The 23,582-nt window shown below is 44.7% G+C and overlaps 1 protein-coding gene across 1 annotated transcript; it reads right to left on the bottom strand.

The window, feature by feature from the left end:
• Window positions 1–9,751: 9,751 nt before the first annotated feature.
• On the bottom strand, window positions 9,752–19,373 carry LOC132815133 (actin, non-muscle 6.2-like). The gene is made up of 3 exons (XM_060823931.1): window positions 19,268–19,373; window positions 18,818–18,966; window positions 9,752–11,153 (listed from the first exon to the last, which is right to left on the bottom strand). Exons 2-3 carry the CDS (start codon window positions 18,941–18,943, stop codon window positions 10,149–10,151), a joined length of 1,131 nt encoding a protein of 376 aa, XP_060679914.1. The 5' UTR covers window positions 18,944–18,966; window positions 19,268–19,373; the 3' UTR covers window positions 9,752–10,148.
• Window positions 19,374–23,582: the final 4,209 nt, after the last annotated feature.

The following is a 23,582-nucleotide window of genomic DNA, read 5'->3' as shown; positions in this document are numbered from 1 at the left end:
GTTAGTTACTGCAATAAGGCCAGATAATACGTTGGAAGGGTCATCAAGTAAGGCTCTGTTGGTAGAGTTTAGGAATAAGAAGGGAGCAGCCACATTGTTAGGAATGTACTATAGGTCCCCAAACACTCAGTGGGCAATTGAGGAGTAGGTATGTAGACACTTCACTAAGGCATATAAAAATAATAATAGGGAAATATTAGGGAATTTTAACTTTCCTGATAATTGGAATAATCAGAGTATAAAGAGGTTAGAAGGGGCAGAATCCTTGTAATGTACTCAGGTGAGCTTTTTATCTTAACATGTAGAAGGTCCAACAAGGAACAGTATGGTGTTGGAGCTAATTCTAGGGATGAAGCCAGACAGATGTTTGAGATGACAGTGGGAGCATGTTAGTGATAGAGAAACCCCATATTGTATTGTTTAGATTTGTAATGGAGAAGGAGAAAGGGGATCTGCAAAAGAGAGTTTTGGATTGGAGTAAGGCAGATTTAATTAAATTAAGGCAGTATCTGGCCAGAACAATTGGGAATAGCCACTTGAGGGTAAACCGACAGCAAAACAGTTGGAGGCATTAAAAAGGTCTGGGGGGAGTACTGGCCCAACATGTTCCCTTTAGGATGAAATGTAGAAGCAAACAGCCCAGAGAAGCTTGGATACTGAGGGCTGGACAGAAAGGAAACGAGAGCTGGAAATAGGTACAATGGGAGCAGAACAATTGAGGCCCAGGAGGAGTATGGGAAATGTGGGAGGGACTCAAAAAGCAAATGGGAGAGCAAAGAGAGGATTGAAGTAACACTGACGGACAAGTTTAGGGAGACTCCCAAAATATTCTACAAGTATATTAAGGGAAAGAGAATAACCAGGAAAAGAGAAGTGTCTAATCAGAACCAAGGAGGCAGTCTATACTTGAGGCTGGAGGTTATTGGTAGAGAGTTAAATAAGTATTTCACACCTATCTTTAATCAGGATACGGAGGGTGTAAGTACAGAATTCAAGAAGATGGACTGTGAAGTTTTTGAGCAGATTGACAAAATAAGCAAAGAGGTATTGGATTTAAAAGGGGATAAATCCCCAAGTCTGGATGAGCTAAATCCCAGAGTGCTGTGGGAGATGAGCGAGGAAGTAAAACAAAGTTTGAAATCATCTCTGGCCATAGGGGAGGTGCCAGAGGACTGGAGGACAGTTAAAGTGGGTACACTTTACAACAAGGGTGGTAAAGATAGACCAGAGAACTATAGACAGTCAGACTCACTTCAGTGGTAGGGGAACTATTGGAGAAAACACCGAAGGAGAAAGTTAATCTCCATTTAGAGAGGCAAAGTTTGATCACCAGTAGTCAGCACAGCTTTGTCAGAGAGAGACCATGCCTCACAAATCTGGTGGAAGTTTTCAAAGAGGTGACCAAGTGTTTGGATGACGGTAGGGCAATTGCTATGGTGTATATGGGTTTAAGCAAGGCCTTTGACAAGGCCCCACATAGGAAATTGATGAAGAAGATAAAAGCTCATGGGAGTAGAAAGTGAGGACTGCAGATGCTGGGATCAGAGTCAAGAGTGTGATGTTGGAAAAGTGCAGCAGGTCAGGCAGCATCCGAGGAGCAGGAGACTCAACACTTCTGGCATAAGGCCTTCGTCAAGAATAAAGGGCTTATTCCTGATGAAGGGTTTATGCCCGTAATGTCAATTCTCCTGTTCCTCGGATGCTGCCTGACAGGCTGTACTTTTCCAGCACCACACTCTCAACACTAAAAGCTAATGGGATCCAGGATAACTAGGCAAGTTGGCCAAGTGACAGGAGACAGAGGGTGGTGACACAAGGCTGTCGGTGTGACTGGTGCATAGTGGGTGGTGATGTATGATAGGGATCAGTGTTAAGGTACAGGAGGATATAAATGGATTGATCAGATGGGCAGATCAATGGCAGATGGAATTTAACTCTGATAAATGAGAAGGGACACAGAAGGAACTAGACAATGAAGTACTCAATGAATGGCAAGACATTAGGAAGCTCCGAGGATTTGTGGGATCTTGGGGTAAATGTTGCACAACAGGTTAGTAGGGTAATTAAGAAAGCATACAGGACACTTGCCTTTATCAGAAATGGATAATACGAGCAGGGAGATCATGTTGGAGCTGTGCAGAACTTTGGTTACTACAGCCCTCCTTAACTCTTCATGTTCCTCCAACTCCACATAATTCCCAATCCACATTCAGCTCCTTCAACCATCCTTATCTCTGTAAACTCCTCCAAACTCCTGCAGTGCTACCTGCCTCCAAAATCTCTTCCAGATCCTACATCATTCCCTTATCTATGCAACTCCACCAGCCTCTATATCCACCCCATCTCTTTAAGATCATAACATACATGAGCAGGCCATTAAACCCAAAGAGTCTGCTCTGTTATGTAATCGTAGCTGATACATTCTTCAACTGCATTCTCCTGCCTTCTCCCCGTAACCCTTGATCCCCTTACTAACCAAGATCCTATCTATCTCTGTCTCAAATACAAGGATTTAGTCTCCACAGCCTCTGCAGCAATGGGTTCCACAGATTCCTCATCTCCTTTCTCAAGGGTCGCCCTTCCAATTTGAGGTACTTGTCTCCCTTGTCAGTGAAACCATCTTCTCCATGCCCACTCTATCCAGGGCTGTCAGTGTTCTGTAAATTTCATTGTTCTAAACATTGAGTACCGACCAAAAATCCTCAAACGAATCTTGGAATCATCACAGAATCCATACAGTGTAGAAGCAGGCCATTTGGCCCATCGAGTCCACCCCTCCAAAGAATATCCCACCAGACCCACCCCCCCTACTCTAACCCTGTAACTCTATTTCCCATGGTTAACCCACTAAGCCTATACATGCCTAGACATGATGGGCAATTTAGTATAGCCAATCCTCCTAACATGCACATCTTTGGACTGTGGGAGGAAACAGGACCAATTGGAGGAAACCCACGCAGACATGAGAAGAATGTAAAACCTTCACACAGACAGTTGCTCAGATCCCTGGTGCTGTGAGGCAGCAATGTTGTCTGTGTAAACCTTGTCTGGACCCCCTCCTAGGCTAAAACACCCTTTGTTTGATATGGGGCCCAAAACTGCTTGCAATTTTCCAAATAAGTGGTCTGTGCAGAACATTGTGAGAAACTTGGGCCGTGTATCTAAGGAAGGATGTGCTGGCTTTGAGAGGGTCCAGATGAGATTCACAAGAATGATCTTGGGAATGAAGGGCTTGTCTTATGAGGACCATATAAAGATGGTCCCAATCTCTCTTAACTCCTCCAATTCTTACAACTATACTCCATCTCCACAATCTCCCCACATCCTTGCATCCCTCCCTATCTCTTGACTACCTCCAGTCCCCTCAACCATCCTAACTCTGCAAGCTCATTCAGTCCTTCTTCATTATGGGAGGCTGTTGTGTAGTAGCAATGTAATTTAGTTAGTTACCAGAACTCCAGGGTAATGATCTGGATATATGGGTTTAAATCCCACCTTTAGCAGATGGTGAAATTTGAACTCAATTGAAACTAAAAGCTAGCCTAACGCGAACCACAAAGCCATTATTTAATTTTGTGAAAACCCATCTGGTTCATAAATGCCCTTTAAGGAAATCTGCCATCCTTACCTGGTCTGGCCATATGTAACTCCAGACCCACAGCAACGTGGTTAAATCTTAACTGCCCTCTGAAATGACCTAGCAAGCCACTCTGTTCGAGTTGGAGATGGCAACAAATGCTGGTCTAGCCAATGAGGGTCACATCCCTTGATCGAATTACAACAAAATCATTCCTATCCATGTAATGTATTCTAACCCTGTGTTCCCTTTCTCTGTAATCTCCTTTCGACCCACAGCTGACTGACATCTCCATCCTTCCTTAATTCTGGTCTCTTAAACAGTCACAATTTTCATCAATTTACCATTAGTAACCATGGTATCAGAGTTTGGGATGCAAGGTCTGGAATTCTCTCCCTAATAAATATTTAAGGTGCTTCTTGAAACCTAACTCTTGGACCAAACTTTGAGTCACTTCTCCTAATGCCTTGTTGGTATTTTTTTTCTGATGATGCATCTTGCAAAACCTTGCTATATCAACGGCGCAATATACATCAAGTTTGATGTTGATGCTATTGTCGTATTTATATTCAAAGTCATATCTATCCGCAGACATTCCTAGTAATAAAAATCCCAGAAGGTTGGGGATGGGGGAGGAAGGGTCTGGTTGTGGTTGGTAAGACTGGCATGAAGACAGAGGGAAATGTGGTGGTGAGCCTCTGAGCTCTGTGACTAAGTCAAATGGAAGCCACCATGGAAATCTTGTTGCCTCCTGGTCTCCTCAAATTACATGGCGCCAGGTGAAGCAATATTATGGAATCCTCCCACCCATTATGACTACCTAAAAACCACCACCAAGATTCCTCGCCTTACATTGAGAGGGTACAGAAGTGATTTACCATAATTGTTTCAGGGATGAGGGATTTTAGCTACAAGATTTGTTTGGAGAAACTGGGGTTGTTCTCTTTGGAGGAAAGGGGATCAAGGAGAGAATGAACAAACTTATGGCGGTTTGAGATAAGATGGACAAAGGAAAGCTGTTCCCATTAGTCGATGATCGATGGACTAGGGGACACACATTTGCGGTGATAGGCTGGAGATGTTGAGGAGAATGTGAGGAAGAACATTTTATCTCAGCGAGTGGTGACAACTTAGAAACCAGTGCCCACAAGGATGATGGAGTGATGCCAATTAATGATTTCAAAAGGAAGTGGGAAGGGCACTTGAGAGCATGCAGAACAACAGGAATGGAGCAGGCGATTGGGCCGAATTGGATTGCTGTATAGGGAGGCAGCGTAGACTCCTTGGGGCAAATGCCCTTTTCTGTGTCACAATGAGTCCTTGGCTTTGTGACATGCTTTATAACTGTGAGCAGAGTAAAGTATTCCTCCTTGTGCTTGTTGCCCAATTCCTATAGTTTACATAGTTGAACACAGTGTGAGGAAATGCCATTCAGGTAGATGATCATCCATGGCTTCAAATGACAGAGCAGCTTTCTGGGACCAAATGGCCTACTCTGCTCCCATGTTCCTATTCTCCTCCATTGCCTGTCCTCCATTCAGAAAATGTTAATTTTGCTTCTATTTGTCCAGCCATAACCAGACATTCTACTGCAATGGTTTCCCTCCACTGCCTCAGCACAATTATATCAGTAACCCCCCACATATCTATACTTAGCTCCCTGCTGTTTCTCAGTTTGTGCTGTTTCCCCAGCACATCATCACAAAATACAGTGTTAGCTTCCATTGTTGATCACTCTAAACTATATCACTCTTTTTATCTCTTCCAACCTGTCCAGTTCATATTACCCAGAGCAACTGCCATGTAACAACTTTACTTTAAACAGGAAGGAGACAAAAAAAGAGGTCACTCTGTCAGCCAGTAATCCCAATGTCTGTTATTGGGAAAATGTTAGAATTAATGTTAAATGATGTAGTAACAGAACATTTAGAAATGCATTAAATGATTAAGCAGTCAGAGTGACTTCATGAAGTAAAAGTCATTTCTGAGAAATTGACTAGAATTCTTTGAGGAGGTAGACCATTCAGCCCCTCAAGCCTATTCCAACATTCAATGAGGTCATGGTTGATTTGTGGCCTAATTTCATATACTTTCCTTTGGCCTATATCTCTTAATACTTTTGCTTAAAAAAGAATTATCTCAGGTTTAAAACTAACAACTTACCTAATATCAACTATAATTTGTGGAAGAGAGTTCAAAATCTTTACAATTCTTTATGTGTAGAAGTGCTTCATAATATCTCTCCTGAACTGCCTGGCCCAAATTTCCTTGACACCCAAAGAGAGCACCAGTGGGCAGTTTAGTGATAAGCAAATGCAGCTTAGTAGTCCTGTCGATGACACCTTCCTTCGCTGTTTCAGGATGGGGAGATCACTGACTGGACTGGATTTTCCTGCTGTTTGTGGAAAGTATTTGGACAATTGTTTTTACATTATTGAGTAGCTGCCAATGTTGGAACTTTACTGGAAAAGCTAAGATGAGATGGAGCTAGCTCTTGAACACATTTTCATCTAGAATGTTAATAGGTGCATAAACATAGCTGTATCCAGTACCTTCAGCCATTTCTTGATACCTCATAAAATGGATTGAATTGAATTGATTGACTGAACATTGGTCTATGCAAAAAGATCTCTCGCTGAAACTCAAAAGAAGAAATCCAAGTCAATTGTTGGAACAATCTTGTTATTATCATCCAGAAAGCTGGGTAATATCAAGAAGAACAACTAGAGATGCTGAGATGGATGTGCGCCATTTTGGTCTCTGCATTTAAGGAAGAATGTAAGTGCATTAGAGACAGTTCAATGGAGATTTTCTCGATTAGTATCTGGGATTATTAGGTTGTCTTTTGAGGATAGGTCGAATGAGACTGGGCTTATTTTCATTGGAGTTTATAAATGCAAGGCATGATTTGATTGAAGTGTATAAGATCCTGAATGGTCTTTGATAAGATGGAAGTGGAAAGGACTTTTCTTCTTGTGAGTCAGCTCAGAACTCATAGCACTGTTTAAAATTCAGGGTCACTCTTTCTGGACAAAGATGAGAAATACTTTCTCTCAGTGGATTGTGCAACTTTGGAACTCTCTGCATCAGAAGACGATGGAGGTTGGATCATTTAATATCTTTAAAGTGGAGGTAAGGCAATCGGGGGTTAGTGTAGGAGGTGAGAATGTGGAATTCAAACACAAACAGATCAGCCATGATCTTACTGAAAGGCAGGGTAGGCTTGAGGCATCAAATGGCTTATTTCTGCTCTTACTTCGTGTGAAGAACAGCAACACTTAAAATAATGAACCAGCAGAGGGTCGGTGAGAATCGTGTGGACAAAGAAAGTAGAAGAGATTGGATTGGTCTGGTCACCTATTGAGATGACAAAGAGGAAAAAGGCGTGTGTGTATGAATGTTTGAGATGGAACTGTCAGGAAGAAGGGGAAGACAACAGCCAATGGAAAGGTGAGGTGGTAAGAGACTATTATATTGAGGGGTTGGAAAGGGAATGACAGGAGGAGATGAATACAGAGGTGACCAACTCTAGTTGTGACTTCATATGAAATGGGAGAAAAAGATGACAACAGGATAACATGGAGGTGGGGATTTCATTCGGGGTCTGAGACTGATAATTCATTTAGCATTTCTCACTTTGCTTTTGTATTGACCTGCTGACCATCAATGATAGGAACGCGGAGAGTTCAATAAGTCATTTGATGAAGACCCTGATCATAGGCAGTTAACTAAAATTGAAGCTTATGAAGTGGAGGGCAAATTATTGATCAAAGGATGTCCTCTCTAATCTTGCAATAGTCTCCACAACAACAGTATGGTGGTCACTCCGACTAATACGGTCATGAACAAATGCAGGTAGTGTGGTGAGGATGAGGGCAAGTAGGTTTTTTTCTTCCTCTGTTACATTGATTGTTCCATCACCTGTACAGACCCAGTCTAACAGTTCTGGGGTGGCACAGCGGTTAGCACTGCTGCCTCACAGCACCAGGCTCCTGGGTTTGATTCCAGCCTTGGGCAACTGTCTGTGTGGAGCTTGCACATTCTCCCCATATCTGTGTGGGTTCCCTCCGGGTGCTCCAGTTTCCTCCCATAATCCGAAATATGTGCAGGTTAGGTGTATTAGTCAGGGGTTAATAGTATGTAACAGATGTATGGTGATAGGGACTGAATTCCCCTCTCCAGACTACACACAGTCTCTTTGTACCAGCCTTTGTGATGCTCAAGGAAGGTTCATCAGTAGGATGAAGGGAGCAGGAAGTAATCATTGGGAGGTTTCCTCACCCACATTTAATCTGTGCCAAGAGACATCGTGGAGGCTGGAGTTGACTGTCAGGATCAGTTTCTCCTGTGTTATTGTACTACTGAATAGAGGTGACATTGAGACAGGACCAACCAAAGGCAGTACTGAAGGATCCTGGGAAATTGTCTGTCAGGCAGTAACTTAGAACAGTGCTGCTTTGTTAGCTTCAAGCTGTAGCTTGTCCCACTGTCTCTCCTGACATCCCCAGTTACAGACTAAGGGAATGCAACAAGGTTGCCTATGCTGTGTCTTTATGGAGTCAGTATCAAGTGGTTTGTCAAATCTTATAAAACCGCTGAATAGCTTGCTAGGGCAGTTCAAAAGATATTTACCTTTAAAGTAAATGGTCATTCCAAATTTGTTCTAACATACCCCACTTCTAGAATGAGATTTTAAACTCCTGTTCCAAGACCATTAGCTCAATGCTCCGGATTGCCCTTATATCCTCATTATCCTCCTAGACAGTTATTAAAATTTAATTCTTCACAGCCTAAGTGTATTGCTGACAAGGCATTTCTAGATAATAGACTATCATGCAGATGGGATGATTAGTGAAACCCATTCGAAGGTTACAGATTAGAAACATCTGAAGTACTGTTAAAACTGAAGCTAATAAACACTGAAGGTACCAACTAAATTCAGTTGATAGAACTGTTTTAGCAGGTCATATGACTGGTGTGACTACTTCGATTAGACTATGGCTCTACAGAACTAGTGTCATCCATACATTTAAACAAAGTCCTCCCAAATATTATGGAGTATCACAATTAAAAACAGTTTAAAGGTCTTTTAATACTCACTTATGATGAGGCATTTCATTAGTGATGTGTGTTTGCTGCTGTGTCCATTCTCAAAAATGCTTTCACATGAGCCCAGAGGCAAGGAGAATCCAGAGTGTCTGGGTAAACGTGGCAACTGTAGTCAATAACCAGTGCTTTTGCATTTTTATTCTTTGCTGCAGCTAGCCTAGAATATTTATCATGAGTTAGGTATCTCCCTCTTCTTCCGATATAGGGAAGAAAAGTGAGGACTGCAGATGCTGGAGATCGGAGTCTGGATTAGAGTGGCGCAGGAAAAGCACAGCAAGTCAGGCAGCATCCACAGAACAAGGGGGAAAAAAAAAAAAGCAGCCTTTTGGGCAAAAGCCCTTCATTCATGATGAAGGGCTTTTGCCCAAAGTGTCGATTTTCCTGCTCCACAGGTGCTGCCTGACTTGCTGTGCTTTTCCTGCACCACTAATCTAGACTCTGAAGGAATGATATAGGTTAAGAACCACCGAAACCAAATAAGCTAGTGAGCCCAGTATGTATCACACTGTCAACTGAGCTAATTATCCCTTTCATTTACATAAAAGCCCTTGAATGAAAGGGTAAGCTTAGCAGTTATGACTTCTAAACTTCAGCATTTCCACTGAAATCATGACTTCCATTCTGTATTAGAAATTTTCATGGACTGTTATTGAGTGGTCAAGATGGCTTTTCCTAGCCATTTTGAATAAGGTAACCAGTTGGTTATCAATTTGCTTGAATTTTATGGCTGTTTGTATGTAAATGGCAATCTACACTTAATACAATAAGCTAAAGGATCAGAACTAAATAGACCAGAGGTCTGGGCCTGCATATTTGACCTTTATCTCCATGTCCAAGGCCATTACATGCTACTGTTTATGATAAACCTGACTAGCTAACTTACATGGCAGATTGACCAAATAGTTACAATGAAGAATCACAACATAGCTGCAGTCTTCAAGAGGTCCATATTTCATCAGTATAGCCTTATTCATTGCAAAAGTCAACATCCCTATCCCTGCTGCTGGGTACTTAAACCTAGAAATCAGTTTAAATTCTTAAAAAAAAAAGGAAGAGAACAAGAAATCAATTCAAGAATTTTTATTTCGGAATGTCAAAGATAAAATACAGACTCATTACAAAAGCAGATTTCTCAACTGTAGCACTGAAGCCTCGAGACTTGCATAATCCTGCCTGCTCCCTCTGAAATATTGGTATTCCTTGAAGCAAACTCTGGAACAATTATACCATTTCATATCTCAGACTGGTCTCCATTATCTATTGGAATATTAAACAGCTGTTCTCCTAGCTTTGAACAGAATTTAGAGGGAAGGACGTAAAAAAAAGGCACTAGGAAAGGCAGGATGTATGCAACATGTCACAGTGCGCAGATGGAGAATTGACAACCTGTGAAACAGCAGAGACTTAAAGTCACGTTGAAAGTGACTAAGCTCTGTACAATGGCTAGAGCCCTAGAAGCAAGTTAGAAGCACTTGCGATGGACAATGGATGGCCCAGACTCATCATACTCCTGCTTACTGATCCACATTTGCTGGAAGGTGGAGAGAGAAGCCAAGATGGAACCTCCGATCCATACTGAATACTTCCTCTCGGGGGGAGCTATGATCTTAATCTTCATTGTGCTCGGAGCCAAGGCTGTGATTTCCTTCTGCATCCGATCAGCAATACCTGGGAACATGGTGGTTCCCCCAGACAGGACAATGTTAGCATACAGATCCTTCCTGATATCTACATCACATTTCATTATACTGTTATAAGTGGTCTCGTGGATACCAGCTGACTCCATACCAATGAAGGAGGGCTGGAACAGGGTTTCTGGGCACCTGAAGCGCTCATTGCCGATGGTGATGACTTGACCATCAGGCAGCTCATAACTTTTCTCCAAGGCTGAGGAGGAGCCGGCTGTCTGCATCTCAGAGTCAAAGTCCAGGGCCACGTAAGCAAGTTTCTCCTTGATGTCACGCACAATCTCCCTCTCGGCTGTGGTCGTGAAGGAATACCCACGTTCGGTCAGGATCTTCATCATGTAATCAGTGAGATCCCGGCCAGCCAAGTCCAATCTCAGGATGGCATGAGGCAAGGCGTACCCTTCGTAGATGGGCACAGTGTGGGACACACCGTCACCAGAATCTAGCACAATGCCAGTCGTACGCCCGGAGGCGTACAAGGACAGCACGGCTTGAATGGCGACGTACATGGCTGGTGTGTTGAAGGTCTCAAACATGATCTGGGTCATCTTCTCCCTGTTGGCTTTGGGGTTGAGGGGTGCCTCCGTGAGGAGAACAGGATGCTCCTCTGGGGCCACTCGCAATTCATTGTAGAAGGTGTGGTGCCAGATCTTCTCCATGTCATCCCAGTTGGTCACAATACCATGTTCAATTGGGTACTTCAGGGTCAGAATGCCCCTCTTGCTCTGGGCTTCATCTCCAACGTAACTGTCTTTCTGACCCATTCCAACCATCACCCCCTAGAAAAAAAAGTGAATCAGTTCACAATGAATTCAAATAAGTTTGAACTCTAGCCATCAGGGACCCAGTGATGAGGAATATTCCAGATATTGTGCTAACAATTGAATTTTCTCAGATAAGGTTAGGCATTGTTTAGAGAGATTTCTCAAAAGTTGCTTATCACCTTTAAGGACAGTGAATTTTTATTTTAACATCCAGGGACTGCACATCACTTGGTAAAAGAGGTTGCAATGCATTTTGGGACTGAGATCAGAAACTTTTATTTCTACAGCTGCCTTTTACAATTATATTTTGGTGATCATCTTTACTTCATTTCAAGAAATGAAGATTCAGCAAGAGAGAGATAGTGACAACAGCAAAAGAGCAGGCAGATCCAAGCTGGTTAGTAGTGGACATTGAAGATTTTGGATAAACGTGTTATGGATATTCAAAATGGTGGTGATGGAGTTGATTCGTTTAAAAGCAGAACTACTTTGTTTAAGGTGGACTGGGATCGTCCAACACTGCGTGTCACTATAAGACAGGACCAGACAGTCAGCATTTACAAAAGTGATGACTGCTTGACAAATCTACTAGAATGAGGATGTTGAGTAGAGTTAACAAAGGGGAGCCAGTGTTGTTTACATGGACTTTCAGAAGGCTTTCTGTAAGGTTGTACATTAGCTTGGAAAGTTAAAAGTATGGGATTGGGAGTCATTTACTGAGAACTGGAATAAGGCACAATGCTAACAGATGCTGGTCTAAGAAAACGAAAGAGAGATAATATAATTAATGTTGAGTATGGCATGTCCCTTCAGTTCCATGTATCATACTGGATTAGAAACACCTTTCTCTGCAGGTGCTGCCCAACCTGCTGATAAGCACAGATTTGGAGATACCTTAAGATACCTGGGCAGCACAGTGGTTCAGTGGTGAGCACTGCTGCCTCAGCACTAGAGTCGATTCCAGCCCCAGGTGACTGTGTGGAGTTTGCACATTCTCCCCGTGTCTGCATGGGTTTCCTCCCACAGTCCAAAGATGTGCAGGTCACGTGAATTGGCCATGCTAAATTGCCCGTAATGTTAGGCACATTAGTCAGAGGGAAATGGGTCTAGGTGTGTTACTCTTCAGAGGGTCAGTGTGGACTGGTTGGGCTGAAGGACCTGTTTCCACACTGTAGGGAATCTAATCTAATCATTAAGTGTGGTAGATTTGGGCCATTTGACCCAATGGCAGATGATATTCAATCATAGCTGATTGTTTCTCAACCCAATTTTCCTGCCTTCTCCCCATAAACCTGGATCCCCTTACTAAGGAGAGGCCCCACCTGTCTTAAAAGGCCTCCACAGCCTTCTGCAGCAGTGAGTTTCACTGATTCACCACCTTGGGTAGAAGGAACTCCTCAGTCCTAGAGGGTTGCTCACTTGTGCCCCCGGGTCCTCATCGCTCCTATAATGGAGAGATGTTCTCCACACCCACTCTATTCGGTCCTCAATTTGAGAATTTCAGGAGATCACTCATCCATCTAAATTCTATTGAGTACAGATCCTTATGTCTCTGTTGCTCCCCATAAGTCAAGGCCTTAATCCCAAGTTCATTCTAGTGAAGCTCCTCTGGACCTCTCCAAGGCCAGCACATCCCTCCCCAATCTGCTGACTGTTTCAAATGCAGTCTGATCAGGGCCTTATAGCCTCAGCAATAGTAACCCTTAGAACTGAGCTGCTTTTGTATTCTAGCTTTTCAGATGAATTGCATTTTCCTTCTGACTACCTGATGCTGCAAGTTATCCTTAAAACTGGAGCTAGGATTCCATCCCTTTGTACTTCAAAGATCTGAAGCCCTTCCCATTTGGAAAATAGACTATACTTCTTATTCCTGTCAAGTACATTAGCTCACTTTCCCTCATTAGGAAAAAGTGGCAGGTGGCACACATTCTCCTAGCAACCTCCCCACCTCAACACTACTGTCCCTACACTCATGTAGTATCTGCAAACCTAGCCACAAAGCCGTCAGTTCCATCTTTCAGATCATTACAGTATAATGTGAATAGTTGTGGTCTCAATTCAGACCCCTGCAGAACTCAACTAGTCACCAGCTGCCATCCAGAAAAGACCCCTTACCCCACCTCTGCTTGCTGCCTGAATTGCTGTGCTCTTCTGGCACCACTGACCCAGAATCTGCTTTCTGCAAGTCAGCCAATCCATTATCATGCCAGGAGCTTGGCTCTGACACCATGGACTCTTATTTAGCAGCTCCTGTGGCACCATGTCAAAAGCCTTCTGGAGATAGAAACAGAGCACATCCACCAACTTTCCTCTAACTTGCTCATTACCTCAGTTCCAATAGATTTGCTAGACATGACCTTCCCTTGAAGCCATGCTGACCCAGCCCTATTTTACCATGCACTTCCAATTACTTCACAATCTCATTCTTGATAATGGACCCTGAAAATCTTACCAAGAACAGAGGTCAGGCTAATCAGTCTATAGTTTCTGGTCTGCTGCCTCCCTCCCTTAAAACTGTTTTGGGGGCGGGTGTGGCAATGGGGTGTATTAGCCATTTTCCAGTCCGCTGGGATCCTCCTAGATTCCCATATTTCCTGGAAGATCAACATCAATGCCTCCACACAACCTCCTCAGTTATCTCCTTCAAAAGGGGGATAAGTCCATCCAGTCCAGTCTTTCAGCTTCCCAGCATGTTCTCCTTAGCAATAGTCACCGCAATCACCACTGTCCCCAACCACCCAAAGATCTGCTAAAACTACAGTGCATCAGTTTTCATGGTGGAATACAAAGTACCTATTCAGTTCCTCCACTATTTTGTTTGCTTATTCCAACTTCACCACACATTTTCCAGAAGTTTAACAACCACTCTTCCTATTTCCCTTTACATAGTCTCAAAATAACTTCTATTCTTTTGTTTTATTCACTAACGTACCATATTTCATCTCACCCCCCCACATTGCTTTTTAAAACTTGCCCTCTGCTGGTTTTTAAAAAAGGGCTTCAAATCCTCTGATTGGAGAGAAATCTTAACCATGTTGTTTACTTTCTCTTTTGCTTTTAAGTTGTCCCTGACTTCCCTCAGCCACAATTGCCTCATCCTCCCAGGAGATGGTTTCTTCTTTGGGACACAAATTTTTGCTGTGCCTCCCAAATTATCCCCAGAGCCTTCTAACATTGCTGCTCCACCACTATCTTTCCTACAAGATGCTCCTTCCAATCAATTTGTCCCTCACATTTCTGTAATTACCTTTACTCCATTGTAATCCTGTTATATCTGCTTCCAGCTTCTCCCTCTCAAGCTACAGGGTTAATCCTATCATATTGTGGTCACTGCTCCTCAGGAGTTTATTCATTCATTGGATGTGGGTTTCTCCATAAGGCAGACTTTATTAGGAAGTCAAGCATCACTAAAATCCAGAATTGCCCATTTCCTAGTGGGCTGTACCACAAGCTATTCCAAAAACCCATCCTGTAAACATTCCATAAACTCCTTTTGTTGGGACCTAGTATTAACCTGGGCTTTCCCAGTCCAACTACATATTGAAGTCCCCCAGGATAATTATTGTTAAGTCTTTCTGACATGCCTTTTTATCTCCTGCTTTATTTTCTGCCTCTCATCCTACTGATGGGAGGCCTGTACAGGGTCTTTTTCCTTGGCAAAGAACTGGTTTGGAAGACAAAAAACATCAATTAAAAAAGTATCTGTTTTCTGAGTGGCAGGCAGTGCCTAGTGTATTACCACAAGAATCGTTGACTAGATGGGGCCCAAGCACTATGTATTAATGATTTGGATAAGGGAACCAAAAAGGTAATACCTCCAGGTTGCAGATGACAAAGCACATAGGATAGTGAGGAGAGACAAACAGAAATGCTTCAGTGTGATTTGGGTAAGTTTTGTTTCAGACTGAAAAGGAGAGATCGGATCAGTTTGTAAAAAGCAACAGACAGGATGCAGAGCTGGGCTGAGAAGTGACAGATGGAGTTCAACCTGAATAAATGCAAAGTGATGCATTTTGGAAGGTCGAACTCAAATGCTGAATATAGGATTAAAGACAGGATCCTTGGCAGTGTGGAGGAACAGAGGGATCTGGGTGTGCAAGTATGTAGATCCCTCAAAGTTGCCACCCGAGTGGATAGGATTGTTAAGAAAGCATTTGGTGTTTTGGTTTTCATTAACAGGGGGATCAAGTTTAAGAGCCGTGAGGTTTTGCTGCAGCTCTCCAAGTCCCTGGTGAGACCACACTTGGAATATTGTGTCCAGTTCTGGTCACCCTACTATAGGAAAGATACAGAGGCTTTGGAGAGGGTGCAAAGAAGGTTTACCAGGATGCTGCCTGGACTGGAGGGCTTCTCTTAAGAAGAAAAGGTTGAATAAGCTCAGACTTTTCTCTCTGGAGAGAAGTAGGAAGAGAGGAGACCTGATCGAGGTATACAAAATAATGAGTGGAATAGATAGAATCAATAGCCAGAGACTTTTCCCCAGGGCAGGATTGACTGGTATAAGGAGTCATAGTTTGAAGATATTAAGAGGAAGGTATAAAGGAGACGTCAGAGGTAAGTTCTTTACGCAGAGAGTTGTGAATGCATGGAATGTGTTGCCAGCTGTGGTGGTGAAAGTGAAGTCATTGGGGACATTTAAGCGACTACTGGACATGCACATGGACAGCAGTGAGTTGAGGGGTGTGTAGGTTAAGTTACTATATTTTACATTAGGATTAAATCTCAGCACAACAGCATGGGCCTGAGGGCCTGTTCTGTGCTGTATGTTTCTATGTTCTGTGTCTATTGACTGAGTTTAGAAGAATGGTTACAGTAGAGGTGGGAGTAAGAGGGACAGAATCTTAAAACTCTACAGTACTAGACAGAGTAAACATTAGGAAGAGTTTCCCTGTTGTAAGGGGAGTCCAGAACCAGGGGTCACAGTTTATAGATGCCAGATGACTATTTACAAGAGAAATGTCTTCACCCAAAGAATGGTCAACCTGTGGAACTCACTGCCATAGAAAGCAGTGGAGGCTAAACATTGAATATTTCCAAGAATTAGATATATTTCTTAGGGCTAAAAAGGGACCAAAAAAAAAAAATAGGGTACGGGAGAGAAAGTTGTAACAGGGTACAAGTTTGATAATTAGCCTCAATCTCAGGAACAGGCTTGAAGGGCTAGATGACCACTCCTGCTCCTACTTTCTAAGTTACTAAAATTAGAGGGGGAAAAAGAAAAGGGACAGGGTTAAACCACTGGGACGAGACTATAGGTTGATTTTAAAATTTGTATCATGATTGACCAGGTTTGAGGGAAGACCATCTGAGCTGTACATAATGAACAGGAGTCTGCAAGCAGCATTAATGTGAATTTCAAATCACTCCGTTATGCAGGAAATATCTTGCAATGAAAACACACCCTATTCAACAGGTTGGGAAGGTTGTTGCAATAATCCAATACAGACATGGGCAGAGCTGAAACACTACTTACTTCAAACAGCCACATTTCACAGGCAAGAAGAAAAAAAAAAGAGGGGGGTTCCTTAGCAAGACAGGGCAGCATGTTAGCTCAGTGGTAAGCACTGCTGCCTCACAGCACCAGGTTAGATTCCAGCCTCGGGTGACTGTGTGGAGTTTGCACAAATTCTCCATGTCTGCGTGGGTTTCCTCTCAGTCCAAAGGTGCGGCAGGGCAGGTGAGTTGGTCATGCTAAATTGTCCACTAGTGTTAGGAGGGAAGTGGTTCTGGGTGGGTTACTCTGAGGGTTGATGTGGACTAGTTGGGCCAGAGGGCCTGTTTCCACACTGTAAAGGAAATTAATCCTCCATAACATTTCCCCAACCCAGCTCCAAAGTGGAGATCAAACAAAATCATGTCCACAAAACAGACCACTGTTGCTTTGTTTATCTAGACTCTCCTTCCACTGGAAGAGCTCTGCCCTACTGCCCTTTCATTCTTCCTGTTAAACTTCTCAATCATTAGGCAGTCTATTGCTGAACTTCACAATCATCCCCCATTCTCCACCTGGAAACTTCAAAGATCCCAGCCACTGGTCTGTTTCTCTAAACCTTGTCTAGTAGAATTGAACAGGAGGTATTCAGCCCCTTGATCTGTTTTCTCAAAAATATTCAATTTCCCCCAAAGACCTTCCCTGTAGCATTCAAATGCAAATATTTCAGTTTAAGTATGGTCAAAGTCCTTTGTCAGAGGCATCACACCCAGCAAATTTTGGAATTTTCCAGGTGGTGTTCAGGTATGTAGGTGTGGATGGTGCAGCTATGCTTGCACAATACCACTAGTTTTGACAAGGTCCCACATGGAAAACTGAAAGGCCATTAATGCCTTTGGGATCACAGGGCAACTTGGTAAGATGGATCCAAAATTGGCCGTGTGGCATACCATAGGGTCGATCATTGTTTGAGATACATTTAAAAGAAATAAGAATGTTGGGTAGGGGAGATGTATTAATTTGCAGATAACACTAAGTTGGCTAATAATAATGAATGTACTCTTGGGCTGACAAAGATTAGACCGCTTTGTGGCTCAGTTGTTAGCACTACTGCCTCACAGCAGAGTCAAGGTTCAATTCCAACCTCAAGTGACTGAGTTTGTACATTCTCCCAGTGTCTGCGTGGGTTTCCTCCCACAGTATAAATGTGAAGGTTAGGTGAATTGGCGATGCTAAAGTTGCCCATAGTGTTTAAGGATGCTTAGGTTAGGTGCATTAGTCAGGGGTAAATAAATAGAGTAATAGAGTTGGGGAATGGGTCTTGGGTTACTGATCAGAGGGCCATTTCCATGCTGTAGGGATTCTATGCTTGATCAGGTAGGCAGAGCAGTAGCACATCAAGTTTAACCTTGAGAAGGCCAGAGCTGAGGACAATGACATTATACAGAGCCAGGCCAGAGGTTAGATCAGGAAGAATTTCTAACAGGTGAAATTCACTACAAAGCCAAATAAAGTGTTGATACAAGTGGTAACGGAGGAAGTACTTCACAATTTAAAACAGGCCAATCAGCATCAGTACACAAGCATATCAACCCATATAAAGCAAGGTTTCAGATAACCAAAAACCACAGCCTAATTTGAATCAGAGAAGTGGTTCAAGGAACTGAGTAACTTCCTCTCACTGCTTCTCAGGCACATTGAACCATTTACTGACAAGGTTAAAGCACAGCACAGAGATTATAACTGTACAGAATGAAGAGGAATCCTAAGGGAGGAGTAAACATCTCCTGGAGCAGTGTTTCAGGCAAAGAGACTGGGAAAGGAATGCCTAGGTATAAGCTAAATCATCCTACACCTGGCTCAACCCTGTCCTGGCCACAATTCAAGGCCCAAAAAAAAATCTAGCTTTCAGCCATTGGCAGTTTCCCCACTGACACCAGATAAGGCCATCTGAATTTGCCAGAAACAGGAACAACTCAGTAAAGGGATCAGATAGAACCCTAAACAGGAACAACCCCACACTGATGGCCACACCCAAACTGCAGCAGTAGGAGCTAGCAAGGGTTAAAGTCAAACCCCAGTCTCTAAAAGGAAAGAGAATGCAGACCACAAAGTGCAGCAAAAGATGAAGCCGTAACAAGTGACAAGTTTATAGTTACAAGAAACAACAGTCTCTACATCCAAAGCAGAAAGAAAAACCCAGTCATAAAAGGATAGGGACATCAAAAGACATCCCCAGAGAGCTCACCTGGTGACGGGGGCGTCCCACGATGGAGGGAAACACAGCCCTGGGAGCATCATCACCTGCAAAGCCAGCCTTACACATTCCAGACCCATTGTCGACCACCAGAGCTGCAATTTCATCTTCGGCCATGGTTTAGAATCTGCAGGAGGTGACTGAAAGAGAAAAAAAGAGGAGATGCCCATTGACATGGACACAAGACAGAGGAATTTAAAAAAAGCACTAACACAATACAGGAAGAGACATGGCTCACTAACTTGAAACAGACTTTATTGCAACTTCTGGAACTTCCTTTTTTTCCCCAAAAGAACAAACCCCAACACAAGCTACAGACCCCCTATCCAACCAATGTCCCCGCGTTCAAAACTGAGAGCCCATTAGACACCCTCTGGGCATGGGCAAGGGCAAAGACAAGCCTTCACTCCTACCACACCTTACTTTCCAAGCAGCACCTACCTCTCACACAAAATGCTGCCTCTGCTTCTGCAAGAAGGAAATGAGACTGTTACTCTGCCTGCCTGTTGTCTTTATTAGTACTGAGCACACCCCAGAATCATCACTCAGCAGCCAGCCAATGAGCTGCAAGGGGAGGAACTGGTCCAGTTCAGGCTGCCTGTCAGGCAGGAGCTTCCACCTTCACCTTTTCGACCAGGGCTTTGGTGCATTATATAGCATAGCAGAGAGGGTGTGCTGCACTGTCAGAGGGTCGTAACTGTGGGTGTGCCACATTGGCAGATGGTCCATTCTGGGGGAATGCTGCACTCTGCTGTCAGAGGGTCAGTGCTGAGGGAGTGCCACACTGTCGTAGGGTAAATGCTGAGGGAATGCCACACTGTTGTAGGGTCAATGCTGAGGGAATGCCACACTGTTGTAGGGTCAATGCTGAGGGGGTGGGCACTGTCAGAGGGTCAGTGCTGATGGAGTGCTGCACTGTCAGGAGGGTCAGTGCTGAGGGTGTGCCGCACTGTCAGAGGATCAGTGCTGAGGGAGCGCCGCATTGTTGGAGGGTCAGTGCTGAGGGAGAGCTGCACTGTCGGAGGGTCAGTGCTGAGGGAGTGCCGCACTATCAGAGGGTCAGTGCTGAGGGAGCGCCGCACTGTCGAAGGGTCAGTGCTGAGGGAGTGCCGCACTGTCGAAGGGTCAGTGCTGAGGGAGTGCCGCACTGTCGGAGGGTCAGTGCTGAGGGAGTGCCGCATTGTCAGAGGGTCAGTGCTGAGGGAGCGCTGAACTGTCGGAGGGCCAGTGCTGAGGGAGTGCCACACTGTCGAAGGGTCAGTGCTGAGGGAGTGCTGCACTGTCGGAGGGTCATGTTGAGGGAGATTGGCACTGTCGGAGGGTCAGTGCTGAGGGAGTGCCGCATTGTGGGAGGGTCAGTGCTGAGGGAGTGCCGCACTGTCGGATGGTCAGTACTAAGGGAACGTTGCACTGTCGGAGGGTCAGTGCTGAGGGAGTGCTGCACTGTCAGAGGGTCAGTTTTGAGGGAGATCAGCACTGTCGGAGGATCAGTGCTGAGAGAATGCCACACTGCCGGAGGGTCAGTGCTGAGCGAGTGCTGCACTGTTGTGGGGTTCAGTGCTGTGGGCACACCTTACTGTCAGAGAGTCAGTGCTGAGGGAACGCCACACTGTTGAAGGGTCAGCGCTAAGGTAGTGCCGCACTGTTGGAGGGTCAGTACTGAGGGAGTGCTACATCATCAGAGGGTCAGTGCTGAGGGAATGCCACACTGTTGGTGGGTCAGCGATGAGGGTGTGCCGCACTGTTGGAGGGTCAGCAATGAGGGAGTACCGCACTGTCCAGAAGGTCAGCACTGAGGGAGTGCCACACTATCGGAGGGTCTGTGCTGAGGGTATCACCGCACACCAGGGGGTCGGTACTAAGGGCAGGCTGCACTGTCTGGGGTCAGTGCTGTTGGCACACCAAACTGTCAAAGAGTCAGTGCTGTGTGAGTGCTGTATTGTTGGAGGGTCAATGCTGAGCAGCAGTTACACTGTCAGAGGCTCAGTGCTGAGGTATCAATACAATGGTGGGTAAATTAGAGTCATAGAGATATACAGCGCAGAAGCAGACCCTTCTGTCCAGTGCTGAGGGAGTGCCACACTGTCAGAGGGTCAGTGCAGAGGGAGATCTGTACTGTTAGAGGGTCAGTACTGAGGGAGTGCCACACTGTCGGAGGGTCAGTGCTGAGGGAGAGCTGCACTGTTGGAGGGTCAGTGCTAAGGGAGTGCCGCACTGTCAGAGGGTCAGTGCTGAGGGAGTGCCGCACTGTCGGAGGGTCAGTGCTGAGGGAGTGCTGCACTGTCAGAGGGTCAGTGCTGAGGGAGCGCTAAACTGTCGGAGGGCCAGTGCTGAGGGAGTGCCGCACTGTCAGAGGGTCAGTGCTGAGGGAGTGCCGCACTGTCAGAGGGTCAGTGCTGAGGGAGCGCTAAACTGTCAGAGGGCCAGTGCTGAGGGAGTGCCACACTGTTGGATGGTCAGTGCTGAGGGAGCGTTGCATTGTCGTAGGGTCAGTGCTGAAGGAGTGCCGCAGTGTCAGCAATGAGGGAGCACTGCACTGTGGGAAGGTCAGTGCTGAGGGAGTGCCGCACTGTCGGAGGGTCAGTGCCGGGGGAGTGCCGCACAGTTGGGGGGGGGGGGGCGGGGTCAGTGTTGTGGGCACACCTTACTGTCGGAGGGTCAGTGCTGAGGGAGTTCCACACAGCCTCAGGATCAGTGCTGCAATATCAGAGGGTCTTGTTATGCTAGATCCACAGTCAGATGGTCAGTATTGAGAGAACACTATTGTTGATGGCTCAGTGCTGAGAGGATGCCACACTGTTGCAGGTTTAGTTATTAGGAATGGTTGCCATGTCCGAGAGTCAGGTGTTTGGGGGGGATGGGGTAGGGAGTATGGTGGCAAAGTGATTAAGGCTGCTGCTTCACAGTATCAGGGACCAGAGTTTTATTCCAGCCTTGGGTAACTGTGTGTAGTTTTCACAATCTCTTCATATCTGCGTGGGTTTCTTCCAGGTGCTCTAGTTTCCTGCCACAATCCAAGGTGTGCAAGTATGTAGATTGGCCATTGAATACGCAGGGTTACAGGGAGAGGGTAGGGGCGAGATGCTGTTCAGTGGGTTAGTGTGGACTCAGACTGTTTCACCTCTGTCAGAGACTCTCCATGCCAAGTGAGCACCAGAGTTTCAATGGTGGAAATATTGTCACTCACCGCTATTCCAATCTACTGTGGATCCCCTCTATTTTTCCACAGTCCTACAACTCAAATCTTGTCTCATGTCCTTCTGTGCACTTTATTTCAACCCTAAAAACCAACCCAGTTTGGTATCAGCATGTACTAAGCCCTCCCACACCATTCTCATCAATTTTAAAAAATTTTTTAATTACGAAGAGGTGGATCTGTTGATATTCCTTGCCCATCCCTAGTTACCCTGAAAAAGCAATGATCACTGTACTGCTATCCCCCTCCACATATGTTGCTTATTCCAGACCTAAGCACTCAACTAAGTGTGGGTAGCCACCTTAGTGTGTTATGAGAAAAGCAATCTCTAGAAAAAAAAAGTATAACCTGTGAATAGTTGCAGTCAGGTGAAGGCTTTTCTAGAGCCATGGCAGTTGGAATACATCGCAGGATCAATCTGGAGGCTCTGCTTCAGGTTGTTTCTTGTCTTCTTCAGTGTTATGAGTGCAGAGATACTAATCAGGTAATTTTTTCAGTTAATTGTGTTATGAAGCTTTCGTGATTCACTTGCAGTTGTGGTTGATGTAAAGAAGCAAATTTAGATTACTCTGTGGAAACAGGCCCTTCAGCCCAACAAGTCCACACTGACCCACTGAAGCACAACCCACCTAGAGCCATTCCCCTACATTTACCCCTTCACCTAGTACGGACAATTCACTAGACCTGCACATCTTTGGACTGTGGGAGGAAACTGGAGCACCTGGAGGAAATCCATACAGAATGGGTGTGGAGTTTGCACACAGTCACCTGAGGTGGGAATTGAACCCAGGTCTCTGCCACTGAGGCAGCAGTGCTAACCACTGTGCCAGCAGTGCTAACCACTGTGCCAGCAGTGCTAACCACTGTGCCAGCAGTGCTAACCACTGTGCCAGCAGTGCTAACCACTGTGCCAGCAGTGCTAACCACTGTGCCAGCAGTGCTAACCACAATTTCTGTTGAATGTTCCAAAGTATGACAGATTGTCAAAGTACAGGAAATAGGAGCAGGACCAAGGAAAACAATTTATATAGTACCTTTCACAGGCAGGCATCCCAGAGTGCCCATCCCTCAATTATATACACTTGAAGGCAACTCAGGTGGAAAGGTGTCAAAGTCTTTAAACATCAAGTGTGAGAATGGCTCAGTAATCTTTTTATAATCCCCAAGATAAAATTTCTTCAGGTCAGGTAGAAAAAAGGTTTCCTATGATCTCAGTGCAATGAGTGGGGAAACATTCAAGCTTTGGGCAAAAGCTGTAGTGGAATGGGAACATTTGAAAATAAAATGCAGGGAGTGGTAGTGACTGAATTCTCTACCCAAAACCCCCCCCCCCCCCCAAAAAAAAAATTGGAAACAGACAAATCAGTTTAGAAAATTCACCACAGACCAAGGGCTTGTAGTAAAATGGGACAGCTGGATGGCTCTGAGACTCCTGCTACATAGCAATAACTCAAAAAGGATAATCTGCATGCTCTTAAATTGTGTCAGCTTGATGGCATCCTGAGAACTACATCCAACCCTACAGCAGAGTAGGAGGACAAATCAATGTTCAAATCCTGG

This window comes from Hemiscyllium ocellatum, chromosome 4, assembly GCF_020745735.1.
Source record: "Hemiscyllium ocellatum isolate sHemOce1 chromosome 4, sHemOce1.pat.X.cur, whole genome shotgun sequence".
Classification (NCBI taxonomy): Eukaryota; Metazoa; Chordata; class Chondrichthyes; order Orectolobiformes; family Hemiscylliidae; genus Hemiscyllium; species Hemiscyllium ocellatum.
This window is presented reverse-complemented; position numbering and strand designations above follow the sequence as displayed.

What these genes read in the sequence shown, in the direction of transcription:
- LOC132815133 (XM_060823931.1), bottom strand. Translation starts at nt 18,943, where the DNA reads ATGGCCGAAGATGAAATTGCAGCTCTGGTGGTCGACAATGGGTCTGGA. An exon ending in TGGGACGCCCCCGTCACCAG is followed by an intron (nt 11,154 to 18,817) that starts GTGAGCTCTCTG and finishes TTTTTTTTCTAG; the next exon opens with GGGGTGATGGTTGGAATGGG.